Below are 22,804 nucleotides of genomic sequence, written 5' to 3' on the forward strand. Positions count from 1 at the left end.
TTGAGGACAATGGAAGAAAGAAATTCAGAAAATTCAGATAAAAAGGTGTTGTTTGGTTTCGGGGGGGCTGTAAATTGAGATACAGCGGACAACGTTTTGATCTCAAAACTCTGAAAGTTGTCAATAGTGATTTGTTTACAGTTAAATGGTTGCTGTAGGCAACAGCAAGGCCTCCACCACGGTCCGTGCACCTCGGGGCACGGCTGGTTTAAGGCATATAGGCCTTATAGGCGGGTGCCTAGGGTACCACCTTCTGGGGGGCGCTGGTCACCCTCTAAAAAACAAAATGAAATTAAAAAAATCATATCATATATCATACAAAGGTAATTAATAATACATAGAGTATGTATTGAAGGGGTTGATAATCCTAACTATTGTTTTTTCTGAGGATTTACAGTACACAAAACACAAAATTTATCAAAAACTGTGTGGGTTTTCCCCGAAATGGCATGTGAATATCATAAAGTGGGCATGACTGTAAAGGGGAGAGTCGTGGGTACCCTTAGAACCCATTTTCATTCACATGAAGGTCAAGGGATCCCTTTGAAGATGGCCATGCCAGTTTTTTGTCGCCAAAATTTTGCCTAACTTTGGAACGTTTTTTAGCCTCCTTCCCTCCTTCCTCCCCTTTCCTCACACTGTCTGCTCGAATATACCTGTATTTACCCTCTGTCTGAAATGCTCCGTTTTAGTGCATTTCAATGGAATTGCAACGGAATTGCGTTGCCTGGCAACAGTTTAGGTCCATGTTTACTTCTTGTCAGCGGATGTTATTAACATACACTGCAACCAGGAATAAACTGGGACACATTTAGAATGTTTACGTTTATAACCATGTAATGGTCTAAATATTGTATAGTTGTGACATCACAAATGGACAGAAATCCTAACGGCTTGTTTCAAACGCACAATTTCTGAATACGGGCTGTGTGTGTTTCTCTGTATATTGAGCGCTTCGATTCTTTCACAGTATTTATAAAGCACTTAAACCTGCTTTATAATATAAAAGACTCTCACTTTTTACAATATGGGACCTTTAAGGGAGGGGAAATTATAGAGAGGGAGGGTGAAAGAGTGTGTGCAAAAACTAAGTATTGTAAATAATAAAAATATATCAGATTTATAGTATACTGCGCTTTTCAAAGTTCTCAAGGACGCTTTACATACTGTCGGATAAAATAACAAATTAAAAAATAACTGGCAGTAAGCTGTAAACTCTTTAATATAGACAGAAAAAAATATATGAATAAAATGAAAGAAAAGATCAGAATAAAATGGTGTTGACTAGGTTTGTCCATTCTGAGCTACTGTAGAAACATGGTGAAACATGGGGATCTGCTCAATATGGCTCATTCTAAGGTAACGAAAACACAATGATTCTAATTTGCAGGTGATTATATACTAAAGAAAACATACTTATTAAAAATGATATTCCATTTCTGCCAATAGATCTCCCTGGGTTACACACTGGTCCTTTATTTCGTACGTTTACATCAGACACACTGATTAGTCATGGAAAATGAAAACTGCGCGAGTTTTCCTTTAGTATCAAGCAGCAAAGAAGTTGTAGCATGACATGTTTGAATTCATTTGCCTTACTTGACATCACACGTCCTGCAATGCGACTATAGCACATTCGCACATCGCAATGTCGATGCTGAAACGATATATCGTGCAGCCCTGCAGAGGGACTGAGAGACATAGTATTTTTCATTTATTCATAACATTTGACTGTGGCTGATGGAAAGAAATAAATTCAAGTTGTCCATTGAGTCCAGTGCCATTTGTTTATTTATCTCACTCCATTCTCATACATCAGATGATGGTATTTTAAGATGATAATGCAGCGTTGGGTTGTGAACAGAGGTCCCTATTACCTAGATCAACCTACAGTCAGCAGACACTCACTGACCTTCAGTGGATATAAAGTTTTATTTACACAGGAGCAGAAAGATCTGATATTTGTATTTGGGGGGGGGGCAATCAATCAAGAGTTAAGGTATCAGCTCTCTGGTACCAGGACTAATCAGAGTGTGAATGGAGCTACAGGAAGGTGACAGTTAGGGCAGTGGGAGCCCACACAGCAGAAACATAGACTTGGGGAGATGGAGATGAGCTGCAGAGAGGCAGACACGTTATGGATTGGCCAGTTCGTCTGATGTCACAGAGGAAGACAGGCTGTCCAACGCTCCCATATCTGTAACACACACACACACACACACAAACACACGGATTTGTTAGTGTTCAGAAACATTACTATAAAATTATTAATCAGACCGAATGCAAAAACGTCGACATTCAACGTATCTGTAGTTTGCTGAAACGTACAACGGCAAAAAAAAAAAAGATTCTCGGCGACTGGGCTGGGTATTTTTGCATATTTAATATAATTTAAACATATTGATTATAGCAATTGACACTATTAATAACTCTAAACCTGATAGTGAATTGGGTGTTTAGTTTGTTTTGTTATGTGGTAGTGGGGTTAGTCTGTGTGGTAAATGCAGTTGAAAGTGTAAAAAAAAAAGTCCCCTTCTAAATATCCTATTTAATTAATTATTAATTATTTCCACAACATCCATCTCTGCTTGTTGTCTGTTTTTAGAGTTTGATTTTGCATCAACATACTGTAGCTTTCGGCAGCAAACTCTTTGGTCTTGAACAGTCCCACAGACTTCTGACAACAATCCTCACGTTGAGGTTAGTTAAAACAGAAATGATGAGAATACCTTTGAGCTTTAGGTACGACAGGAAGTCAATGACAGTGTGGATGATATCTCCATCTGCTATTCTCAGGGAACCTGCGGAGGCAAAGCAACAAAATGCAGCCAGCTATCATGTCGTCTGAAGTTCATAGTATACGCTGTAAGGTTCGACAGGAGCTCAGGTAACAACAACATATGGGAAAATAATTATCACCAGATACCAAGATATCTTGACACAAGAAGGAATCTTAATGCATCCTTTAAAAATGATTCAACATGACAGAAATGAGAATTACAGAGAAAAACTGAACCAAACACTTTTACATGCACAAAAATATTCAGTTTTTTGCCTTTATTCTGAAAAAGACAATATTCCTACTAAGCTGTTTACATGGCTAATGAAAATAAATATTCCCGTTTATGCAGCCGTGCATGCTCCTATTAACGTAAATCCCCACCATGATGTACGCCCTATGGCTATACCCTTTAAATAACTTAAATTTCCCTCCTTTTCCAACTGCAGTCATGTTGCTCCGCAAACTGCGGTAAAAACCCCAATTGAGACGCGGATGTGCTGTATTGTGTCCAAACAATGCTCCCAAACCTGTTTATCGGCATATCCCACATGTCCTAATCGTAGAATGATACATTTGGAATAAGGCCTAATTCGGAATACCCAAATAGAATATCGTCTCTGTCGGGCGGAAACCTTGTATCTCCATTTTTCGCCATTTTAATGTTTTTTTTGTCATAAATCAATGCTATAGGTCACCCTTTATGTCTGTCTGTGTGTTTTACAAATATTTAACCAATGAAAAGCATTAAAAAGAGCTCTAAGTCGGCTTGGAAAGGCCCGGGGTAAATGTGGCTCGCGGATCAGACCGTGAGCTTTACAGCACCCATCGCCCGAACATCACTGCTCAGTTCAAATCCAGTTTACACGATACCAACTTTGACAACGCAGTGTTCAATTATTTTAAAAACACAGGTTTTGTTTTTTTTCCTTTCCTGAAAAGTAACGGTTTTGGACATACAAGTTTTCCGCACGACACCATCGATATGCTGGATACATGACCCGTTTCAAATTCAGAATATTGTCATATTCAGAATAATTAGTGTATATGGAAACGTAGTAAATGATATAAAGTAAACCAGCGTTCTGGGAAAGTCCAGGGAACTATAACTTTAAGCAGAATGAAACATGAAAGCTTATGAAGATGGCTTGCCATCATTGCTAAGGTTGCTAGGGTGTCACTAAGGGGTTGCACAAGAAAATCAAAAAGTTTATCTTCAAAGTAGATCCTTTTTCTTTGTGTGTGTGTGTGTGTGTGTGTGTGTGTGTGTGTGTGAGAGAGACAGACAGACAGACCTGTTCTGAAGTCCTCCTCCTGGCCCATGTCCCTCTTGCCAGCCAGACCCGGCTTGTCCCCTAGTGTCCTGTGTCCATCTATTCCATCTGGACAATGAGGAGTGATCACAATCGACACAGTCATACAAACAGCAGAAGGGTCAGCAGCTTGATAAAAGTATTACAGTGATTTAGTTCAAGCTGTTTTTACAGCTGCTCTACAGTAGGTTTCTCTGTATTTTAACTGTGAATGAAATTCTTTTGTATTTGCTTGAACTGGTAATATCCTTCGACAAAAGACAAATGATTTGACTTTACCAAGCTTGAACTGTTGTGTGCTATACATTAACATAATAACAACTGAAAACACACACACACTTCCTAAATATCCCACTGTTTCAGTGGCAACATACATTAGACACACATACATACACAGTACAGACACCCTCTACCTAATTCTCCTAAGAAGATCTAAAGGACATTGTTTTGCACTTGGTTATTTCAGCATGGTATTGGGTTTGTAATTGTTTGGTTTCAATTTCCAAACTGTTACGGACCACCTGCAGGGCTTGGCTCATGGAATTGCAGTAAAACAGAGATTTGACCAACAGAAGAAATAAAACAAGCACACGTCTATAATGGGATGGACTGCAGTTTTAACACACATTGCATAGAAATGCACTGGAATAAGAATGATGACAAAATGAAAAAAATAATGGACAAGCAAAGTAATTTGCTGAGCTATGGTGGTGGTATGTGCTTCATTAGCTCTCGGTGTATTCCTACGGGCTTACAGGTCATAGCGAGATGTCTTTGACGCCCGGGCCACACTGCCTATACGAGAGCAGCGTGTGACAGCTGCCTCGCTAAACTGCTGCGTCTCTCACGTGTGTGGTGTCCACACAGGCCAGTGCTGGACCCTGGCAACCCCTCTATGAGCACAGAACCACTGCATCCAGAGGAGTTGGTCAAGACATTGCTTGAAGGCTAACTGCTTTTACAACTACAGTGTCTCATTTAGCATTACCATTATGTTCGGATCACAGAGTTAATTATCTGTTTTTCTGAGAAATATACCCAGCGAGCTCTAAAGACGGTCACTTACAAACACTTCCTACTGTTCTGAAGCAAGAACAAATAAGGAGTAAGTAGGCCTATTTGTCTGTTTGCTGAGGATGAAGTTAATGAAAATGAATATTCAATAAAACTACAGAAAATATCTGTTTCCTTTGACTTTGCAGCATTACTCACCAGTCTTTTTCAAGTATGTGTCTTTATCACATTTAAAGTTCACATACTCGGCACACAACTTTACATTATGAGTGGCCATGATGATGTGATCGAAGAGGAGGGACGTTAAGTGGCTGGAAGTGTTTGACTCATCCTCGGGCCTTCCTCATTAGCCAAAGTAGTGCTTGAGCTGCTACTCCCTGCACTGCTTGTGTGTGTGTGTGTGTGTTGAACTACAAGTCCAATTAAAATATATGACATTGGAGTGACCACAAGGAGGGAAATGATGTATTTTAATGGTTTTGTTTTGGTCTTTACATTTAAAGGGGACCTACTCTGCTTTTCCTTATTTTCTGTCATAATTACAATGTCGGTTTTTCTACTTTGGCTACAAGCTTATGTCAGTTTGTGCCAGATTTATTTATATGGTCATCTACTCCAGGCCCTTATCCCGCATATTAGTGACACTGTCAAATACACATTTGTCCATGTATTTATCCAAAATAATGTTTCAAGCAAATAATTGGTAAAATCCTCCGAGACAATGAGAAAAGGATGATGCATGCACATCTTTACAACAAAATTTCAAGTAATGAGCAATCGACTGTCGGCTTTTAATAACAGTTTGGCTACACTGAAGGCGGAGCGGGCGTGCCACGGAATGTACACACTGCGTAGAGTTGTGTGAGTCACAGGCAAAACAAGACGGTGAAACAGGCACGGCACCACGATTTAAATTTTGGATAGGCCGAAGTAATGTTGGCTGGGCCTTTTAATTACACAATAATACTGTTTGCCCTTTGACGGTTTCCACCTTGTAGTAAAAATGACTGATATCCGGCGACTTCTGCATCTGGTTGACTATGACACGTTTTGAATCTTTTTCTAAAACATTTTAAATGCCGAGATAGCTTGTTATTTATCCGTGAACAGTTTGTATTATAAGCGGCACACGCAGCTATATTGCTAAAAATCGTCAGGTCAGAGCTGACCTGGGATCTGCCGTCCAGCTGCTGTCTATGAGAGCCGGCTGTCAATCACTCGCAAACTCCGACCAAACGGTCAAACTAGGCAGCGCTGATCAAATATGAATCAATATTCTGTTACGTTAATGCCTATTTCTCTCCTCAAATGTTTTCAGAATCATCTTGTAGTGTAGTGTTTAGCTGTAAAATGAGAAAGTTTGTGAGATTTTTTTAAGCCTGAAAACAGAGCCATGAGGAGGAGCAGAAGTCTAGCTTTCTCTCAGAACACTTGATTTACAATATGCTGAAAAGTTATTATGGAATTTTTGCCCAATGATGTCAAAAATATACTGCCTACTGCAGCTTTAAACTCTTCCATGGAGAAAATGCTCCCCATTTTGCATTCCAAGTCTGTTTCTGTGTAGTGGTGAAGAATTTGTATTATTTGGTAGCCATTTTGAAAAAGCTAAATCCAGTATTAAGTTGTCTTAACTTCCTAGATAAGTGGTTTCTAACATTAAAATGAACAAACAGAAGCTGATGAACACACCACACATTAGTGAGGGCAGGTAAAAAATACATGTATGTGGAGTGTAGCCTACTGTAAGAGGCCTTAAATTAAAAAGAAAAAGAAATGTAAAATCATGACATGAAGGTTTATGTTAGTAAATGACTAGCTAACATTATATAATATCATAAGACGGCAAAACTGGTGGAAGGCATATTTCTTTTACTAATAATGCAGTTAAACTAAGCGAGGATATGACAGTATCTCTGTACTGGACACACAAAGTAGAAACTCAGGGAGGTTTTCACATCAGGGACCCAAGCCCGGATCTGAGTACACTTAGTCCCCATAGTCCAATTCATTTGATTAGTGTGAAGGCTCCGTACCGTACTCCTTTTCAAGTGGACTCTGCTCATGTGTACTTGGGTACGGTTCGCATCAGGTGTGAAAGCCAACCGTACGGAAACACAGAAGTGGGCCGCTATTTAACGTGCAACGTGTACAGTCGGCATATTTTCACATCAACCTCAGTGAAATAAGAGTTTATTTCACCCAAACCAGAGTTTGTGATTGTTGGAAAGACTAACGACGACCGTTTTGGTGAGTTTTATTGTGTTTCTGTCCCGTTTGAATGAAGTTTTACGCGGAGCGGAGAGGGGGGGCAATCGTACTCAGGTACGGTACGGATCAATCATACCTAATATAAAAACGCCTTTAATAGGAGTTGTTTTAAATAGCGTCTTGGTCATTTTTTTTTTTGTTTAGGCATTTTCAAAACACTGCAAGATCTGATTTACACCGTGGGCCTGTTGATGCCATATCATACAGTACGTAACGTAACGTACGCAACCCGATGGCCAAAAAACGTTCACGTTTGCCAGAATTATCAGAATTTCTGTAAAGTGACAAACCTGCTACAAAAAGAACTACAGGCGTTTCAACAATCTGTGACAAAATGGCTGCAAAGTCACCTTCACTGGCAGTTTCATTTAAAATAAATTCCATCATTATAATTATATTATAATAGAATCACCTCAGCTAGCAAGTATTAGTTCATATATTCGGGCAATATGCCCTGGTGACAGACTGACAGGCTGGAGGTTGGGAGGGTTTTAATTTTTGTGGTGTGTAAAAATGTTGAAATTGAGAAGTTACGACTTATTTTTATTTTATCTTACTTTATTATTTTTATACCTGAACTGAAATTAAATTTTTGTTATTACAGAGAGAGGTTTTCCTGTTCCGTGTTGCATAAATGCAGTGTAGTCCTACCGCGCTACACCTTTCCCTACCCGACAGACACTCATGGGAGATCAACATGAATGTCTTTTGCTCATAGCACACAGAGAAAAGGCAATGTGTGGATGCACAAGCACAGACAGCCAGTGGGATGACAGCCGTCCTCCCCCTGATGAGTGACAGAAGCAGCTAAGAGGTGGGGATGTTTGGACAGAGCAATTCCTGGCCTGACACCAAGGCCCTGCAGCGGCCGTATAGCTTCTATCTTACATTGAGTGACCAGCTCGTCTCTGCCTCTGGCACTGGGAGAATCCTTTATCTGAATTAGGTGATCAATACGACCTGAAACACAGGATGAGGCAGGAGGAACCTTTACCTGGGCTTCTCACACACACACACACACACTCACATGCACGCACAAAGGGACAACATTCCTTTTGTGGACTGATTTGGACCCCACAAATTGGTAAGAACACTCACACACGCACACACACACGTGCATCTGGATACCCAATGTTCACAGTAATGAGGCTATCTTCAAATTAGACCTAATTAGTTGACACAGTGGAGACAGTGGACAAGGACAAAGAAACAGAGCAGCATTGATTCACAGAAGATGAGCTCGACCTTTTCTGTTATTACATACGCAGCATGTTCAAACAATACAGGTGAGCTCAGGGGTCAGTAAAAAACCCAGCGAGCATTTCAAAGACATTAGATGATTATTATGTATTTGGTTCATGTAAGGTAATTATTTAACAATAAACAGCTTTACTAAGGGTCTGGAACAAAAACTCTTATCCACCCTCATTTTTGGTTAAAGCTACACTAATCAATATATTTATACTAGGGAAGCATCGATACCACTTTTTTTCCGACCGAGTACAAGTACAAGTACTTACATTTGGGTACTCGCCGATACCGAGTACCGATACTCGGTGCCAAATCACCCTCGTTAACAGCCAGCTGGAGGGCATGAGCGACACATGGCAGGCTGGGGAGTCCCGCATACGAGGCGGTGCGCCGCGACCGGCTCTAGGTTGGCTTGGAAAGGCCGGGGTGAAGGTGGCTCGCGGTCGAAGCTTTACAGCGCTCCCCGCCCGGACCTCGCCGCACCATGACAGGGCTCCCTGCTCCCGGTGCAACTGTCGACCGGGACGGACTGTCCTCAGTGCGCCCCAACCGCGTTGTGCCGCGGCCCATGTAAAAAGTGCCAGAGGTCTGTGGCGATGTCGGCAACCCACCCGACCCGTCTTGAAACACGGACCAAGGAGTCTAACGCACGCGCGAGTCAGAGGGTGCAAGCAAAACCCCGCGGCGCAATGAAAGTCAGGGCTGGCGTGAGCCGGCTGAGGTGGAATCCCGGCCCAGCGGGGTCGGGCGCACTACCGGCTCGTCTCGCCCACACCGTCGGGGAGGTGGAGCGCGAGGACCCGAAAGATAGTAACGAGAGGTCGCGCTGCTGTAAAGATTTTGCGAGTACGAGTACGAGTACATGAGCACAGTATCGGACCTGCTACTGGTATCAGTATCGCTGCATCCCTAATTTATATCAAAACAGAGTTTGTCATTTTGGGAAATAGACTCATTCACTTTCTTGCTGAGAGTTAGATGAGCAGATCGATACCTCCCTCTTAACTGTCCATTAAATATGAAGCTACAGCCAGCAGTCCGTTAGCTTAGCTTAGCACAGAGACTGGAAACAGCTAGCCTGGCTCTGTCCAATCCACCAAGCAGCACCTCTAAAGCTCACCGATTAACACGTTATATCTCATTTGTTTAATCTGTAAACATGTCATTTGTATACTTTGTACGGACGGAACAGAGAGAATGAATATTGGATTCATTGCATTCATCAGGTGGAAACAAACATGACTTCAAAACGGATGCCCGTATTGCTCTGTGTGTGCTGGATGTGTTAATAGGCAACAGTTTGGAAACACATTCACCATATCGGCTTTATGAAGTGATAATATGTACATTTTGGTGTTTTCAACTTGTTCATGCTGCAAAGCAAAGTGAGCCAGAAAATATCAACTAATGCAGTTTTAAACTTACAGAGAGTGTCATTAATGGTATTAATTCCACCTCTGCTTTTACCGCTTTGATAAAACAAGCTGTCTGCGTGAAAAGGGTCTGTTGTCCAAATATGTGTGGGCTTCACATTCTTCCTCTCCTGCATGATCTGCTGCAACTTTGACTCTGCTAAAGGTAATATTACCCAACAAACTGGCCTCTCTTTTATACAATTTCTATGTTTTTCAGTCTGAAAACACAGGTTTTCTCAGCCTTCCAAGCTCCCTTTATTTTATATGTTTCTCTTTTTTAAAAGGAGAATGCATCCCTCCTGGCTCTTCTCTTGGCTCAGCCTTTAGTAAAGATTATTTTATTCCTAAATTGTGGTAAAATTTTCTTGAAAAATCTCCAAACCTTCTTCCATCCACTAATTTAGTGGACATAAACGGGTTTGGTTTTAGGTGCTTTATGGTAAATTAGCTACTGACTCTTGACCACGGCCTGGGTTTTAAGTCCTGTGATGCTTTTGTGTTGGCACAAATCTTAAAGACGCAACAAGACAAACCAGATGCCGTCTAAGCACACAGAGGCAGAATGACGCAGAGATAGAAAGATTACAGTCTAACAGCAGCACAGGCATGGACGTGAATGTTGAAAATCAGGTGATGGGTTACTTTTTAGCTAGAACATATAGTTAAAATGTTCACATTTCAACCGTTCTGGAAGTGAAATTTAATACAAACACTGTTCAAGCAACCCATTATCACTCCCATCTCATTAGATACCGCTGCTTGCTCAGTGGCCCTATACACTTCAAACTCTGACGCTCTAGCGTCAGTTTTGGACATGTAAGGGACGGTGTGTCAGTTTCCGCTTGTTACATGCGCAGTAAAAACCCATCTATTTAGTCTGGCTTTTATGTAGTGTTTTATAATTTTATACTTAACTTTATACTTATTTTATTTATCATCATCATTATAGTGTTTATTTTACTCTATTTTGTTTAATCAACATTTTATTGCTGATCATTATTATCTCTTTTATTCTATTTCATTTTAATAAAATGTTATTAGTTTAATACAATCTGCTTATTTTCTGTAGTATCACAATTTTTTTTTATTGTTATTTTTATTTACTTGTATTTTACCCATCTTTTATTGCTTTCTTATTCAATGAACTTTTATATTGGTTGTTTTGGTGTGCATAAATCTCTAAATCCATTTTTAACATTTTACATTTTCGTCAATCGTCTGTACAGCACTTGCATTTGACGTGTTTGAAAACTTTCATTGATTGATTGATTGATTGATTGATTGATAGTGTCTTTTCAAAATAAACTTCCAAAAGATCGTGGTTTGGGTTAAAATAAGTTTGTTTCTTACGTAAAATTCTTACGCTTGTTATGTAACTACCGTTAGTAAAGTACAGAAGTTACGAAGCAGAACTACGCTAAACAGGTCACTGTTAAAGGCGATCTATTATGCTATTGTGCTTTATTCGCTTTCCTTTAGTGTGATACTCTGATATATATTTTTTTGTGCATGTAAAAGGTCTGCAAAGTTATAAAGCCCAAAGTCCAGGCCAAAGGGAGTTACTCTCCCCCACAGAAACGCTGCTCCTGAACTGCCTGAAACGCCTTGATTGAAGTCCCGCCTTTTCTTCCGTAACATGGTGATGTCACCAAGATTAGCATAATAGGTCCTCTTTCACTTGGTTTCACACGGGACACGAATAACATCCTTAAAAGCCTTTAAAGTTTGTTTGACTCATCCAACCTTCAATCCCACCCAACCTATAAGAGTATTTTCCCGCTCTTTATACTACATCGCTCTGACCGTCTAACAGTGACGCAGATGGGTTTATGTTGGAGTTAGTTGAAAGCCTGGTGCGTCTCATACAGAAACTAAATGGTGCCTCGGTGCGTCGCTATCGGACGCAGAGGTCCACTGACCAAGCGGCGGTATTTGATGAGTTGGGAGAGAGACTTGGTTGATTCAAGAGGTCATCTTCTGTTATTGTACTGTTACTACTGCTACTGACAGCCAGGACAGTCATTTAAAGACTGTATTGTGTGGTCCAGGTTATTCTCTTCTCATAGCAGGTTAGTATATATATAATCAATCACACTACACCGTGCCAATATGAGCGGACACTAGTACCGGCCTGATGTCCGATACAACGGTCTGACCCAAACTTTTCTAATTACATGAAAATAAACGTCTCAAAATTTGCAGACCAGGACCAAACATTCCCTAATATTAACCAAAATAATGCAAGATTAAGTTAATAATTTAACAAAGTAGGTGTGGTAGGAATGCTGTTAATTTGCAAAATATGTTTTCATACAGTATGACAAAGAAAGGTTTTGGACAGCACAGGTAATTACTGTGAGAGCACATGATGATTTTTAAAATGTGTCGTCCCACACTACATTTCCAGATGTGTTGAGGTGCATGTGTGTGTGTGTGTGTGTGTGTGTGTGTGTGTGTGTGTGTGTGTGTGTGTGTGTGTGTGTGTGTGTGTGTGCAGTCAGTACTTACGGGGACCTAACAGGTAGCCAGCACTGTTCAGTGTCCAGCCACGTTTCTCCTTTGCCTGCAGGGTCCACAGACACACGATGATCAGGTCACAGACAAAGACACACATGTCAACTGTTCAATGTGTTTCTGATGTCTTTTCTTTCATCAAGTGTGTCTTAAGTCTCTTAAAATATAAAATATGTTCATATTCGGTATACATTTGAATTAGTAAAGTAATAAATAAACTCCTCCTCTACCATTGTTTTTCCCATTTTTTAGTGTGTATTATTTATATCAACTCAACTCCCATATTAACCACACCACCCGACAAAGATATTCAGATTTAATCTACTTTTATTGTCTTAGGTTTTTGGTGTATTCTTTTGTCTATTTCGGACATCTTTGCACCAAGTAAACCTCAATAAAAGCAAACTCCAAAAAGCTTTGGTGTGTCATGGTAAAATAGAATAGGAACAAATTACGAATTCCATGCCATTTATCACGAGTCCACCAGGTCCAAATCACTAAATAAAAGCTCCACTATACACTGCCAGCATCTCTAAATGAATTCTGTGGGCCCCAAACATGTGACAGACTGACACCTGGCTGATAACTGTACTGGCATTATACTAATTGTGTGGATATATCACATAAACAACACTCCCACACCTATTTTTACTACCGTACCTACTGTACAACCAACTATCTAACCAACCTACAGCATTATTGACCTCTTCTTATCCCTCTCTTGTCAAATTTATTATTATACATTTTAAGAGTCATACCTTTATATGATCTTTTTTATTATTTTATATTAGGTGTTTTTAAATTGATATTCTATATTCTTATATAGTCTATGTGTCTCGTTTACATAGTTATTTTATATATAATATAGCCTACGTTTGTATCTCTGAATGATTTGTCACCTGATTGGAAATGCAACACACGCCTATTTGCACTATCTGTTTATATTATGTTTATTTTTTTGTTTATAGCTTATATTGTATATTATATATTGGTAGAATTTCATTCTTTTTTTATTCTTATTTTATTCTAACGTTTTTAACTATTCTATTGTTATTTTACTGTTTATTTGCACCAACAAAACCAAAGCAAATTCCTAGTGTATACCTGATACACCTGGCAATAAACAAGATTCTGATTCTGATTCTGAAGCGATAACAATGAAGCTGTGTTGAATGTTGAATGTGAACAACTCACCGCAATGACCAAGCCGATGGTCTCAGACAGAGTTGCGCAAAAGATGAGCGACACGCAAAAAATCCCAAAGCCCCTCTGCATCTAAAGAAAGAGACCAAAGGAAAATATGAATATCAACAGAGAAGTATTTGAAAATACTGAAGATGAATATCACCAGAGAACATTCAGCACAACTTTCTCCGTCATGGTGCACATTCTGGTGGAACTTTCCCAGAGAATCAAAAGAAGTAAAAGGAGTAGTTAGTAATTACCTTTGATGTGACTTTCTTTCTTTTTCTTCTGTGAAGTGAGCAGCACAAGTTGCTTGGTGTGTGTTCGGATGAAATGAGGACTCCATCCACCTTTTTATTCCCTCCAGCTGGACCTGCTGCTGTCAGCTCAGCGCGTCATCACCCCCCCTCCTGCAGACAGGATGGACAGTCACGAACAACAACGCACATAATGAAATTCAATAATATCATCAGATTTTTCTATGTCGCCCTCGGAGACATGGGATTGGATTTAAAAAGGGAGAAAAAAAACCCCCACATCTGCGCTTTTCTTCTTTCCTAATCTGATATGTGACTTTAACAAACATGTTCCAGCTCCATAGAGCCTCTGAAGGAGCAGCTGCTCAATAAAACATCTTCTTCTCAATGATCATCATCGACTGCCTTAATTTCTTGCTTTTGTATTTCTTTCATTGTGTTCATTGTCTTTTACTGCGGAGGGCCACATCGAGGAAAAATAATAACTCTGGGATTTCGAGAATAAACTCGTAATATTACGAGAAAAGAAGTTGTAATATTATGAGAATAAAGTCATAATGTTAAGAGAAAACAAGTTGGAATGTTATGAGAATAAATTCATAAGTTTATGAGAAAAAAAGTCGTAGTATTATGAGAATAAAGTCATAAGTTTAAGAGCAAAAAAAAGTCTTAATAATAAAGTCTTCTTTATAAAGTTTTACGTGTTATTTTAGAGGGAAAATAGAGCAGCGTGCCGCCTGTGTGAAAATGAGGAACGTGGAGCATCTTTTGAAGTTATACTTTAGTTTAGGTTTCACTAATAACAAAATACTTCATCTTTTGGCACATCAGCACCACATTATCATCAGTATCAGGACCTGGAAGAGATTGTGCAAGAAACTGTGTTTATTCCGAAGAAAGAACCACATGGACCTGATGGGGAAATTAACTCTTTTGTGGAGGAGGAAATTACTTTTTTCCCTCATAAAGTTATGACTTTATTCTTGTAAATATTACAACTTTTATTCTCATTAAATTATGACTTTATTCTCAAAATCCATTAATATACCATCAACAACTACTTGTCTATGTAAAGATATAGAGGAGTAATGTCTACCTGAGCAGAGAACGAAGTCTCTCTCCCTCTGTGTGTGTTGGAATCAGAGCTTCTCTGTGCTTTGTTTACGCTGCCAAACTTGCAGCACGTGCCTTTTAGTGCATGTCAGCACTTCTGCCGTTGTTTGCACTGTTAGCGGCGTTAGCCGCTATAGATGCCGACTCAGCCAGCGGCATGTTGAGAGCCGTGTCGGGGCAATGCCTCAACCACGGATGCTCTGAATTTCGAATTTAGCACCTTTAAAAAGTCTCTCTTTTTTTAAAGGACGATCCAACTACATGGAAGTGATCCATGTAGCCAATGGTTCAGTACCATTGACAGAGCAGAAGGTATTGAAGGAGCCCAGTTAAAGGTATAGTATGGATAATGTCGGGCCTGATAGTCCACGGTTCAGAACCACCGACAGAGTCAAAGCTATTTTCCACAAAAGGGGCCTAAAGTCATTCACTGTACACTACATAATAAACACTCAGTGTACTCTATAGTGAACAGTACATTTTATCAATCATCAGGTGTAGTGTCTGATAATGTTCCTGTTCACAGCTATAAAATCCAAGCCATTGCATTGTGGGATTGTTAGCAGAAAGTAGTGTACATCTCATGAACGCTAAATTTTTGGTTTCATCGTAGGAGTTTTTGAGGGGCAGTATGTAGAGCACGAATTTCACACTCACAATATGAGCCCACTGAATGGTTCGTGACATGGACAGAGCCAGGTCTCATGGTCCATGATAGGAGCCAGCGTGGACCGAGACAAAGTTTACAGTTTACAGACCAGAGAAAAGGAAAGCTGGGCACGCTGTGGGCAGGAAAAGGTGCATTGCTTGCAAAACCAAAACCTTCTTTGAAGGATGTGACCCTTGGATCTGAGTGCAGTTGGAGATGCAGCCTTGATTTGCTCTGTATAGCTACATTAGAGTACGCTGTAACAAAACGTGGTGTGGGAACCGTGTCCTTTCTGTAAACCCAGTCCATTTAAAAATCCACCAAATGCAGTGCCCACACTATCATGTAAGACAGGCAGACAATAACACAGATTATATAAAGATCCAGTAATACACTTTGCTGCAGTTGTTCACAATATGTTTCTGGAAGAAAGATCACAGCACCTTGGACTTGTTTTTTTATTTAAGTTACTTGTTTTAAACCCATTAAATCTTTACTTAAATACACATGAGGATGAAAAGTAAGAGAGGACTAGCCCGTCAGTCACATATATGAGTCATCAATTCAAAGTTCTATAACAAGAGCAATCCTTCAGCCCAACAACTGTTTTTCTTTTTCAATTTTAGCACTACTGTAGCTCTTTTCCCCCTTTATAAATCAGGGTTATAGAGATGTATACCTGCTAATCATGTTGAAAAAGGGCTGCCTAAATCACTAAATGTACATATTTAATGTATAAGAGCATGTTAACTGTGGACAGACAAGGTTTCTGTTAAAAAAAGAAGAAGAAAAAAACAACGATGGTTAACAAATCCAGAGATTTCTCCCCAGAGATCCTTATCGCCTCAGTGTACAAGATCATGAACATCTCCAAACCATCAAGAATAATTGTGTTATTTGAAATTCATGTGCATTGGGTTCACAGCCCTTGTAACTGCTATTTGATTCGATTGTCCTCTAAATACCTGTGAGAAGATTTCTGTTGGGATTTTAATTTGGTATGATTTAATCCTCCTTTTATATTTGTAATGAAAGTGAAATATACAACAACATCTTTCTCTTCCTCTAACAGGACTGAAAAACATCATTACATTGCGGCCCATGTTACAGACTGAAATTAAACAATGTTTCATCTCAGTGGAACCTACCGGTGAAGCTTTAAGATTCCCCGGACGCCACTGAGAGCTAATCTTACCGTGATACTAATAATCAATTCTAATAACATTCTGCTATTCTCAGTCCTCAGGCACATCTCTGCAAAGCAAAACACATAAAACATCTTCACACACAATTACCAAGCTCTTGAAATGAAGCCCAGTAAGCAGAATCATCTGGATAAACAGGAAGGTGGTCCAAAAACCTTACAACAAGTAACAGCAAGGAAAGAAATATTAAAAAGCCTTTATTTTGGTTGATAAATCATTAAAAAAGCCAACATGTCTGGACCCCTGTAGGTCTTCGTCGGGGTGCTGTTACTTGTTCTAGTGCCTGGTTTGCCTTCCTGTTCATCCTGTTTTTTCCCATTTTCCAGGTGCACCCGACACGTTTTTGATCCAGGGTTAAGAGCAACCATTTCTCTCTCTCTCTCTCCAAAGCACAATCAGTTGTTTCAGGCTTTTCTCATACACAGTCTCACGGCAGTTTGTGAAAGTCACGAAATTTGATCTATTTGACCTGTACATAGACACAAAAAAAAATTCCGTAACAGTCAGCACGACTTTCAAATTTTTCACGCGTTTTTCTACAAATGTACATACTGTATTATAGTGCATTACTTTTCATATGTATAGCCTATAAGTCTACCTATAATTCGTATATAACCCATGTAATCAATTCGTATGTAATCATGATTCTTTAGTAACAGCATTTATTCTACTAAACCCAAGTTTTTATACAGTCAAATTACCAAATGCAGGGACGTTCACAATCATTTCATTAGAACAGTTGGTGATGGCCAAATCAGGTTACCTCACCCAATGGCATCATTGGGAAAAAATTCCATAATAACCTTTCATCATATTGTAATTCAAGTGTTCTGAGAGATAACTAGACTTCTGCTCCTCCTCATGGCTCTGTTTTCAGGCTTTAGAAAATCTAGTCCGTGACGGGAGACTTTGACGAATCACAGGTCATTTCATTGAGAGAGAGCGTTCCTATTGGCTGTGCTCCGTTCATGTGACCGGAACTTGGCGTTCCTTCAACAGATTTCACAATGGCAGCGGCGTCACAAACTTTCTCATTTTACAGCTAAGCTGTGCACTACAAGATGATTCTGAAAACATTTGAGGAGAGAAATAGGCATTAACGTAACAGAATATTGATTCATATTTGATCAGCGCTGCCTAGTTTGACCGTTTGGTCGGAGTTTGCGAGTGATTGACAGCCGGCTCTCATAGACGGCAGATGGACAGCAGACCTCAGATCAGCTCTGACTGCTTGTTTTCCTCCAGTCTGTGAAATCTTGCAGATGCCATTAGGAGCACCGGAGGACACAGAGGCACATGATTTTTTTCAGGTTACCTATTTCATGTACTACTGTCACGATATAGAGACCGTTTTATAAAAATAACTTTTTTTAATCATATTTGCTCCAATCTCGCCTACTTGATGCTTTAATGGTGTTTTCACACCTGAAGTTCGTTTGCTCTGTTGAAACCGTGTGAAACCAAGTCAACGCCGACTTATTTTATCTTAGTTTTGTTACGTAACTTGTGTAGCCTACTTAACTAACGCGAGTTACGTAGTAAATGTAGCCTACTTATTTTATGTAACAAATGTACTTGTTTTAACCCAAATCACGATCTCCTCCTGAGACTAACCCAGTTCTTTGGTTGTGTTCGGGTACCTAGAGCGTCATAGTTTGAAGCGTATGTCGGTATTTGACGAGTTGGGGGTGAGAACCCGATATATATATATATATCACCATGCTGAATGATACTGCTCTGTATCTATCCAGGCTGGTCCTTAGCTCGTACAGAGGGATATCATGCAGGAACGGTGGATCGAAGCCCCCGAGACATAACAGCCTTCAGTAACAGTAATATGGATTTGTTTTATCATTATCATAGTTATAGTTGAAGGTTATTAGAACCCATTCAGAAGCCCAGAGAAAGAGAAACATGCTAATGAAATTCATCCAAAATGTTTGTGAGGGGAAAACATACAAAATATATTGGATATATTTTACATCTTCCCTGCGGTCGTCCAAATAAACACTGTGTGATGGTTTAATAGCCAGGTGAAAAGTACAGCAGAGAGGTAGGAAGCCATTTCAGGCTCTCTCTCTCTTAAACTCTCCACCCTCACTCTGTGATAACACACATCACACACTGACCTGTGATGGGGCCTTAACCCACCTGAGGATTTACTGTTACGGACTGTAATGATGGTCACTGGTATATCAGACATGATGGTGGGCATTAACACTGAGTCAGGGCACCTGATGATGATGGGAGCAGAGACACAGTGAGACATGATACAAGGAGAAATAGAAGGGAATGTAACATGTCAAATATGAAAAGGGAGGAACACAGAGAACAAAGAAGAGAGGGCAGAGTAGGTGGTAGAGAGAGGAGAGGGTGAACAAAAGGAAGGAGATAAGAGGAAAGAGGAGAATGAGCTTGCCAAGCACGTCATGCAGGCCAGTTTCCTCGAAATGATGTCCATACTGGAAAATTCTGCACTCCACAATTTTCATCTATAGTGCCAATGTTCAGTGCCAAACAGGAAGTAGTGTGTCCTTTATGTAGAGAGCTGGAACGTAAGGCTGTGGAGGTCAGGGAGGTGGATGAATGGGTGTCTAGTACATCTGGCTTTCATGCAGGATCAGGTCGTGTCTCAATGCAGAATTAATGTTTCCCTATTTATCAACCCTAACTGTGGCCATTCCCTATCCTTAACCATACTGTGGTGGTGGTTGGAAGATAAAATACTGCAAAACACATCCAGCAGAGACAGAGCAACATTTGCATTCATTTGTCGTGTCTGTGTCCACCTGGGAAATTCACTCTCTTTTAGCTCTGTTTTAGTCTCCACCAACCCGTTCCAGCTCGGGAATTTTACATCCCCGGCATGGGCCAGCCTGGCCCTCACAGACTGGTTTTAGTTTAAAAAAATATTTTCTGTCTAATAATTACAGGTACATGCATGTCATTCTGCTCTGTAGGCCCACAAAAGACAGGCAAGTGAATTGGTGCTAGTACAAGGTAAATCCCCCCCATCAGAGCAGTTGGTTGAGGCTGCTGAGGCTGTGCAGGTCATTGGAGTAAACAGAAATCTCCATCATGTTCCTGGAAGCGTATTGAGACAGTGAGTGCCGTGGGGTGCACCTGTTCAGACACAACGCCAAGGTACTCCGTCGCCATTTGACTGATGCTTCGTTGAAGTGGTGAGTGCGTGCCAAGAAGCTACTCTCCACACCATTGCAGTCAGCAGCCTGTAGCTCTAACACTCCTCTGTGAATCCCTGGAATCCCACTGTGCACAGATTCTGACTCAATCATCCTCGACTTGTCACAAGAGAAATCTGTATTTGTCATACCAGATAATGTATTTCCTCTTTTCAGTCATCTTGTAGTGGTGGTGATGTGTCTATCTATACCTCATCACCGCAGTTGAACCTGTCCAGAAAGCATTTTGAAGATAAAAAGATAAAAGGCGAAATTCAGTTGTGAAGTCTAGACTACACAACCGTTGTTTCAACAGTATTTCTTTCAGACTTTCTTTACATTGAAATACAGTAATTGATATGTCAATCAAATCATAATTTTAATTTAGACCAGTGGCTCCCACTAAATCTGAGGGGAGTCATTTATTTACAGTGGTGTGCAGCAGAGGTGGAGTTGAGGAGGAAAGAAGCTGTTCTGTAGTCTGGTAGCAGCAGGGTGAACAGGCTGTGGTTGGGGTGTGTATTGTCTTTTGGTATCATTTGCACTCCGCGCAGGCACCTCACCTCACTGACATCACTGATGCTCGGTACATGGGTACCAAAGATGTTGGAGTGGTTTAGATCACCCGCTGCAGAGCCCTCCTGTCCTGGGCCATACACATGCCAGTTTGTAATGTTTCCAATCAGGATGCTTTCTGTTGCTCCTCTGTAAAAGTTAACGGCCGTTTCTGAGCTTTGCTCCACTTCAGCTCCATTGATGTAGACACAGGTGTGTGTCTTCGCCTCCTTCTTTTTAAAAATCAACAATCAGCTTCTTGGTTTTGCTGCCCTTGAGCAGTAGATTGTTCTTCAAGCACCACTCTGCAAGATTGTTGATTTCCTCCCGATTCAAAGTCAGTAATGCTTCCTCAATCTGCGATGGCAGTGAACAACAGCTCAAACCTAAGAAATATGACCTAAAATGATTTCCACACTGCATGGACTGTCTTACCAACAGTTAGCGTTGGGTTTGTTTTTCCCTGACCAAGACCTCTCCCTAACCACACAGCCCTCTTATACAAGACACTACACAATGCAAATTCAAACCACTTTGGACCCATTCATATGAGACAGCTGTCACGGGTTAATAATATCGAGTTGTCACTGGCAGCAGAGACTCCAGTCTGCATTGTTGATCCATGCATGTATTACATGGACTTACACATTGAGTAATTAGCAAATAAAAATATGTCCATATGCATGCTCTCTCTCTCTCGTGCACGCCTGCATGTGCATTTCTTTTTCTCTCTCCTTTCAGTATGATAATTATTTTCCATCTGTGATAGCAATGCCAGTTCACCTATAAGCCGGGCAGCTTCCAACTCTGGCTAACTCACTGTGTTGGTCTGAAAGGCGTATTAGTTTCCTAAACTTAAAGCTGAAGTAGACGAGATTGGAGCAAATATGATTAAAAAAAGTTATTTTTATAAAACGGTTGCTATATCCTGACAGTAGTACATGAAACAGGTAACCTGAAAAAAATATTTTGTTCCTCTGTGTCCTCCGGTGCTCCTAACGGCATCTGCAAGATTTCACAGACCGGAGGAAAACAAGCAGTAAGAGCTGATCTGAGGTCTGCTGTCCATCTGCCGTCTATGAGAGTCGTCTGTCAATCACTCGCGAACTCCGACCAAACGGTCAGACTAGGCAGCGCTGATCAAATATGAATCAATATTATGTTACGTTAATGCCTATTTCTCTCCTCAGATGTTTTCAGAATCATCTTGTAGTGTACGGTTTAGCTGTAAAATGAGAAAGTTTGTGAAATCTGGTGAAGGAACGCCAAGTTCTGATCACATGACCGGAGCACAGCCAATAGGAACGCTCTCTCAATGAAATGACCTGTGATTGGTCAAAGTCTCCCGTCACAGGCTAGATTTTCTAAAGCCTGAAAACAGAGCCATGAGGAGGAGTAGAAGTCTAGTTATCTCTCAGAACAGGATTTTAGAAACAGGAATTACAGCTGAAGCTGAAAGGTTATTATGGAATTTTTGCCCAATTATGCCAAAAACATACTGCCTACTGCCACTTTAACCAAACCTTAACCATGGAGGTGGCAGTCTAAAAAAAAAACATATAAGTTCATATAAGGTTTTTTTTTGGATGGTCATATGTAAAAATGACATTTTGTGGTGCAAGGCTTGTTAGTTATTGTTTACCTGAATAATTCTGCAAGAGATGTACAGAAATCAAAGGAGCAATTGTAACCCCCCACCAAACACCAAACCTGACATCACTTACACCGTGTGTCGTGCCAGTTCTAATGTTTAGTCAAACACTAAGTGAACCTCTTGACTCTTGTCTGCATGATTTATAATGTTGAGCCTTCGGCGGCATGATTCACAGTTTGGCGTATAGCTGCCTTCTCATTGGCCACTGAGTGTGCATCATAGCTGCAATAGGAAATGTCACAATTAGGGCTGTCAAAGTTAACGCGATAACGTGTTAACGCAAATTTATTTTAAAGGTCCCATATTATAAAAAGTGAGATTTTCATGTCTTTTATATTATAAAGCAGGTTTAAGTGCTATATAAATACTGTTAAACTATCAAAACGTTCAATATACGGAGTAATACACACAGCCCGTATTCAGAAATTGTGCGTTTGAAACAAGCCG

The 22,804-nt window shown here is 40.3% G+C and overlaps 1 protein-coding gene across 2 annotated transcripts; it reads right to left on the bottom strand.

Moving 5' to 3' along the window:
- Nucleotides 1-1,850: 1,850 nt before the first annotated feature.
- Nucleotides 1,851-14,147, bottom strand: gal (galanin/GMAP prepropeptide). Of its 2 annotated transcripts, XM_074631603.1 has the most exons (7): nucleotides 14,003-14,147; nucleotides 13,752-13,832; nucleotides 12,552-12,606; nucleotides 8,266-8,337; nucleotides 4,075-4,161; nucleotides 2,730-2,801; nucleotides 1,851-2,197 (listed from the first exon to the last, which is right to left on the bottom strand). In XM_074631603.1, the coding sequence occupies exons 2-7, from the start codon at nucleotides 13,830-13,832 to the stop codon at nucleotides 2,136-2,138; spliced, it is 429 nt and encodes a 142-aa protein (XP_074487704.1). In that variant the 5' UTR covers nucleotides 14,003-14,147; the 3' UTR covers nucleotides 1,851-2,135. The 2 variants fall into 2 exon arrangements, with proteins under 2 accessions (XP_074487704.1, XP_074487705.1); XM_074631604.1 differs by lacking the exon at nucleotides 8,266-8,337 and having other exon boundaries at nucleotides 14,003-14,138.
- Nucleotides 14,148-22,804: the final 8,657 nt, after the last annotated feature.

The sequence above is a fragment of the Sebastes fasciatus genome, chromosome 4, assembly GCF_043250625.1.
Source record: "Sebastes fasciatus isolate fSebFas1 chromosome 4, fSebFas1.pri, whole genome shotgun sequence".
Taxonomy (NCBI): domain Eukaryota; kingdom Metazoa; phylum Chordata; class Actinopteri; order Perciformes; family Sebastidae; genus Sebastes; species Sebastes fasciatus.

What these genes read in the sequence shown, in the direction of transcription:
- gal (XM_074631603.1), bottom strand. Translation starts at nt 13,832, where the DNA reads ATGCAGAGGGGCTTTGGGATTTTTTGCGTGTCGCTCATCTTTTGCGCA. An exon ending in TGGCTACCTGTTAGGTCCCC is followed by an intron (nt 8,338 to 12,551) that starts GTAAGTACTGAC and finishes CCTGTGTTTCAG; the next exon opens with GTCGTATTGATCACCTAATT. An exon ending in AGACGAGCTGGTCACTCAAT is followed by an intron (nt 4,162 to 8,265) that starts GTAAGATAGAAG and finishes CTCATTGTCCAG; the next exon opens with ATGGAATAGATGGACACAGG.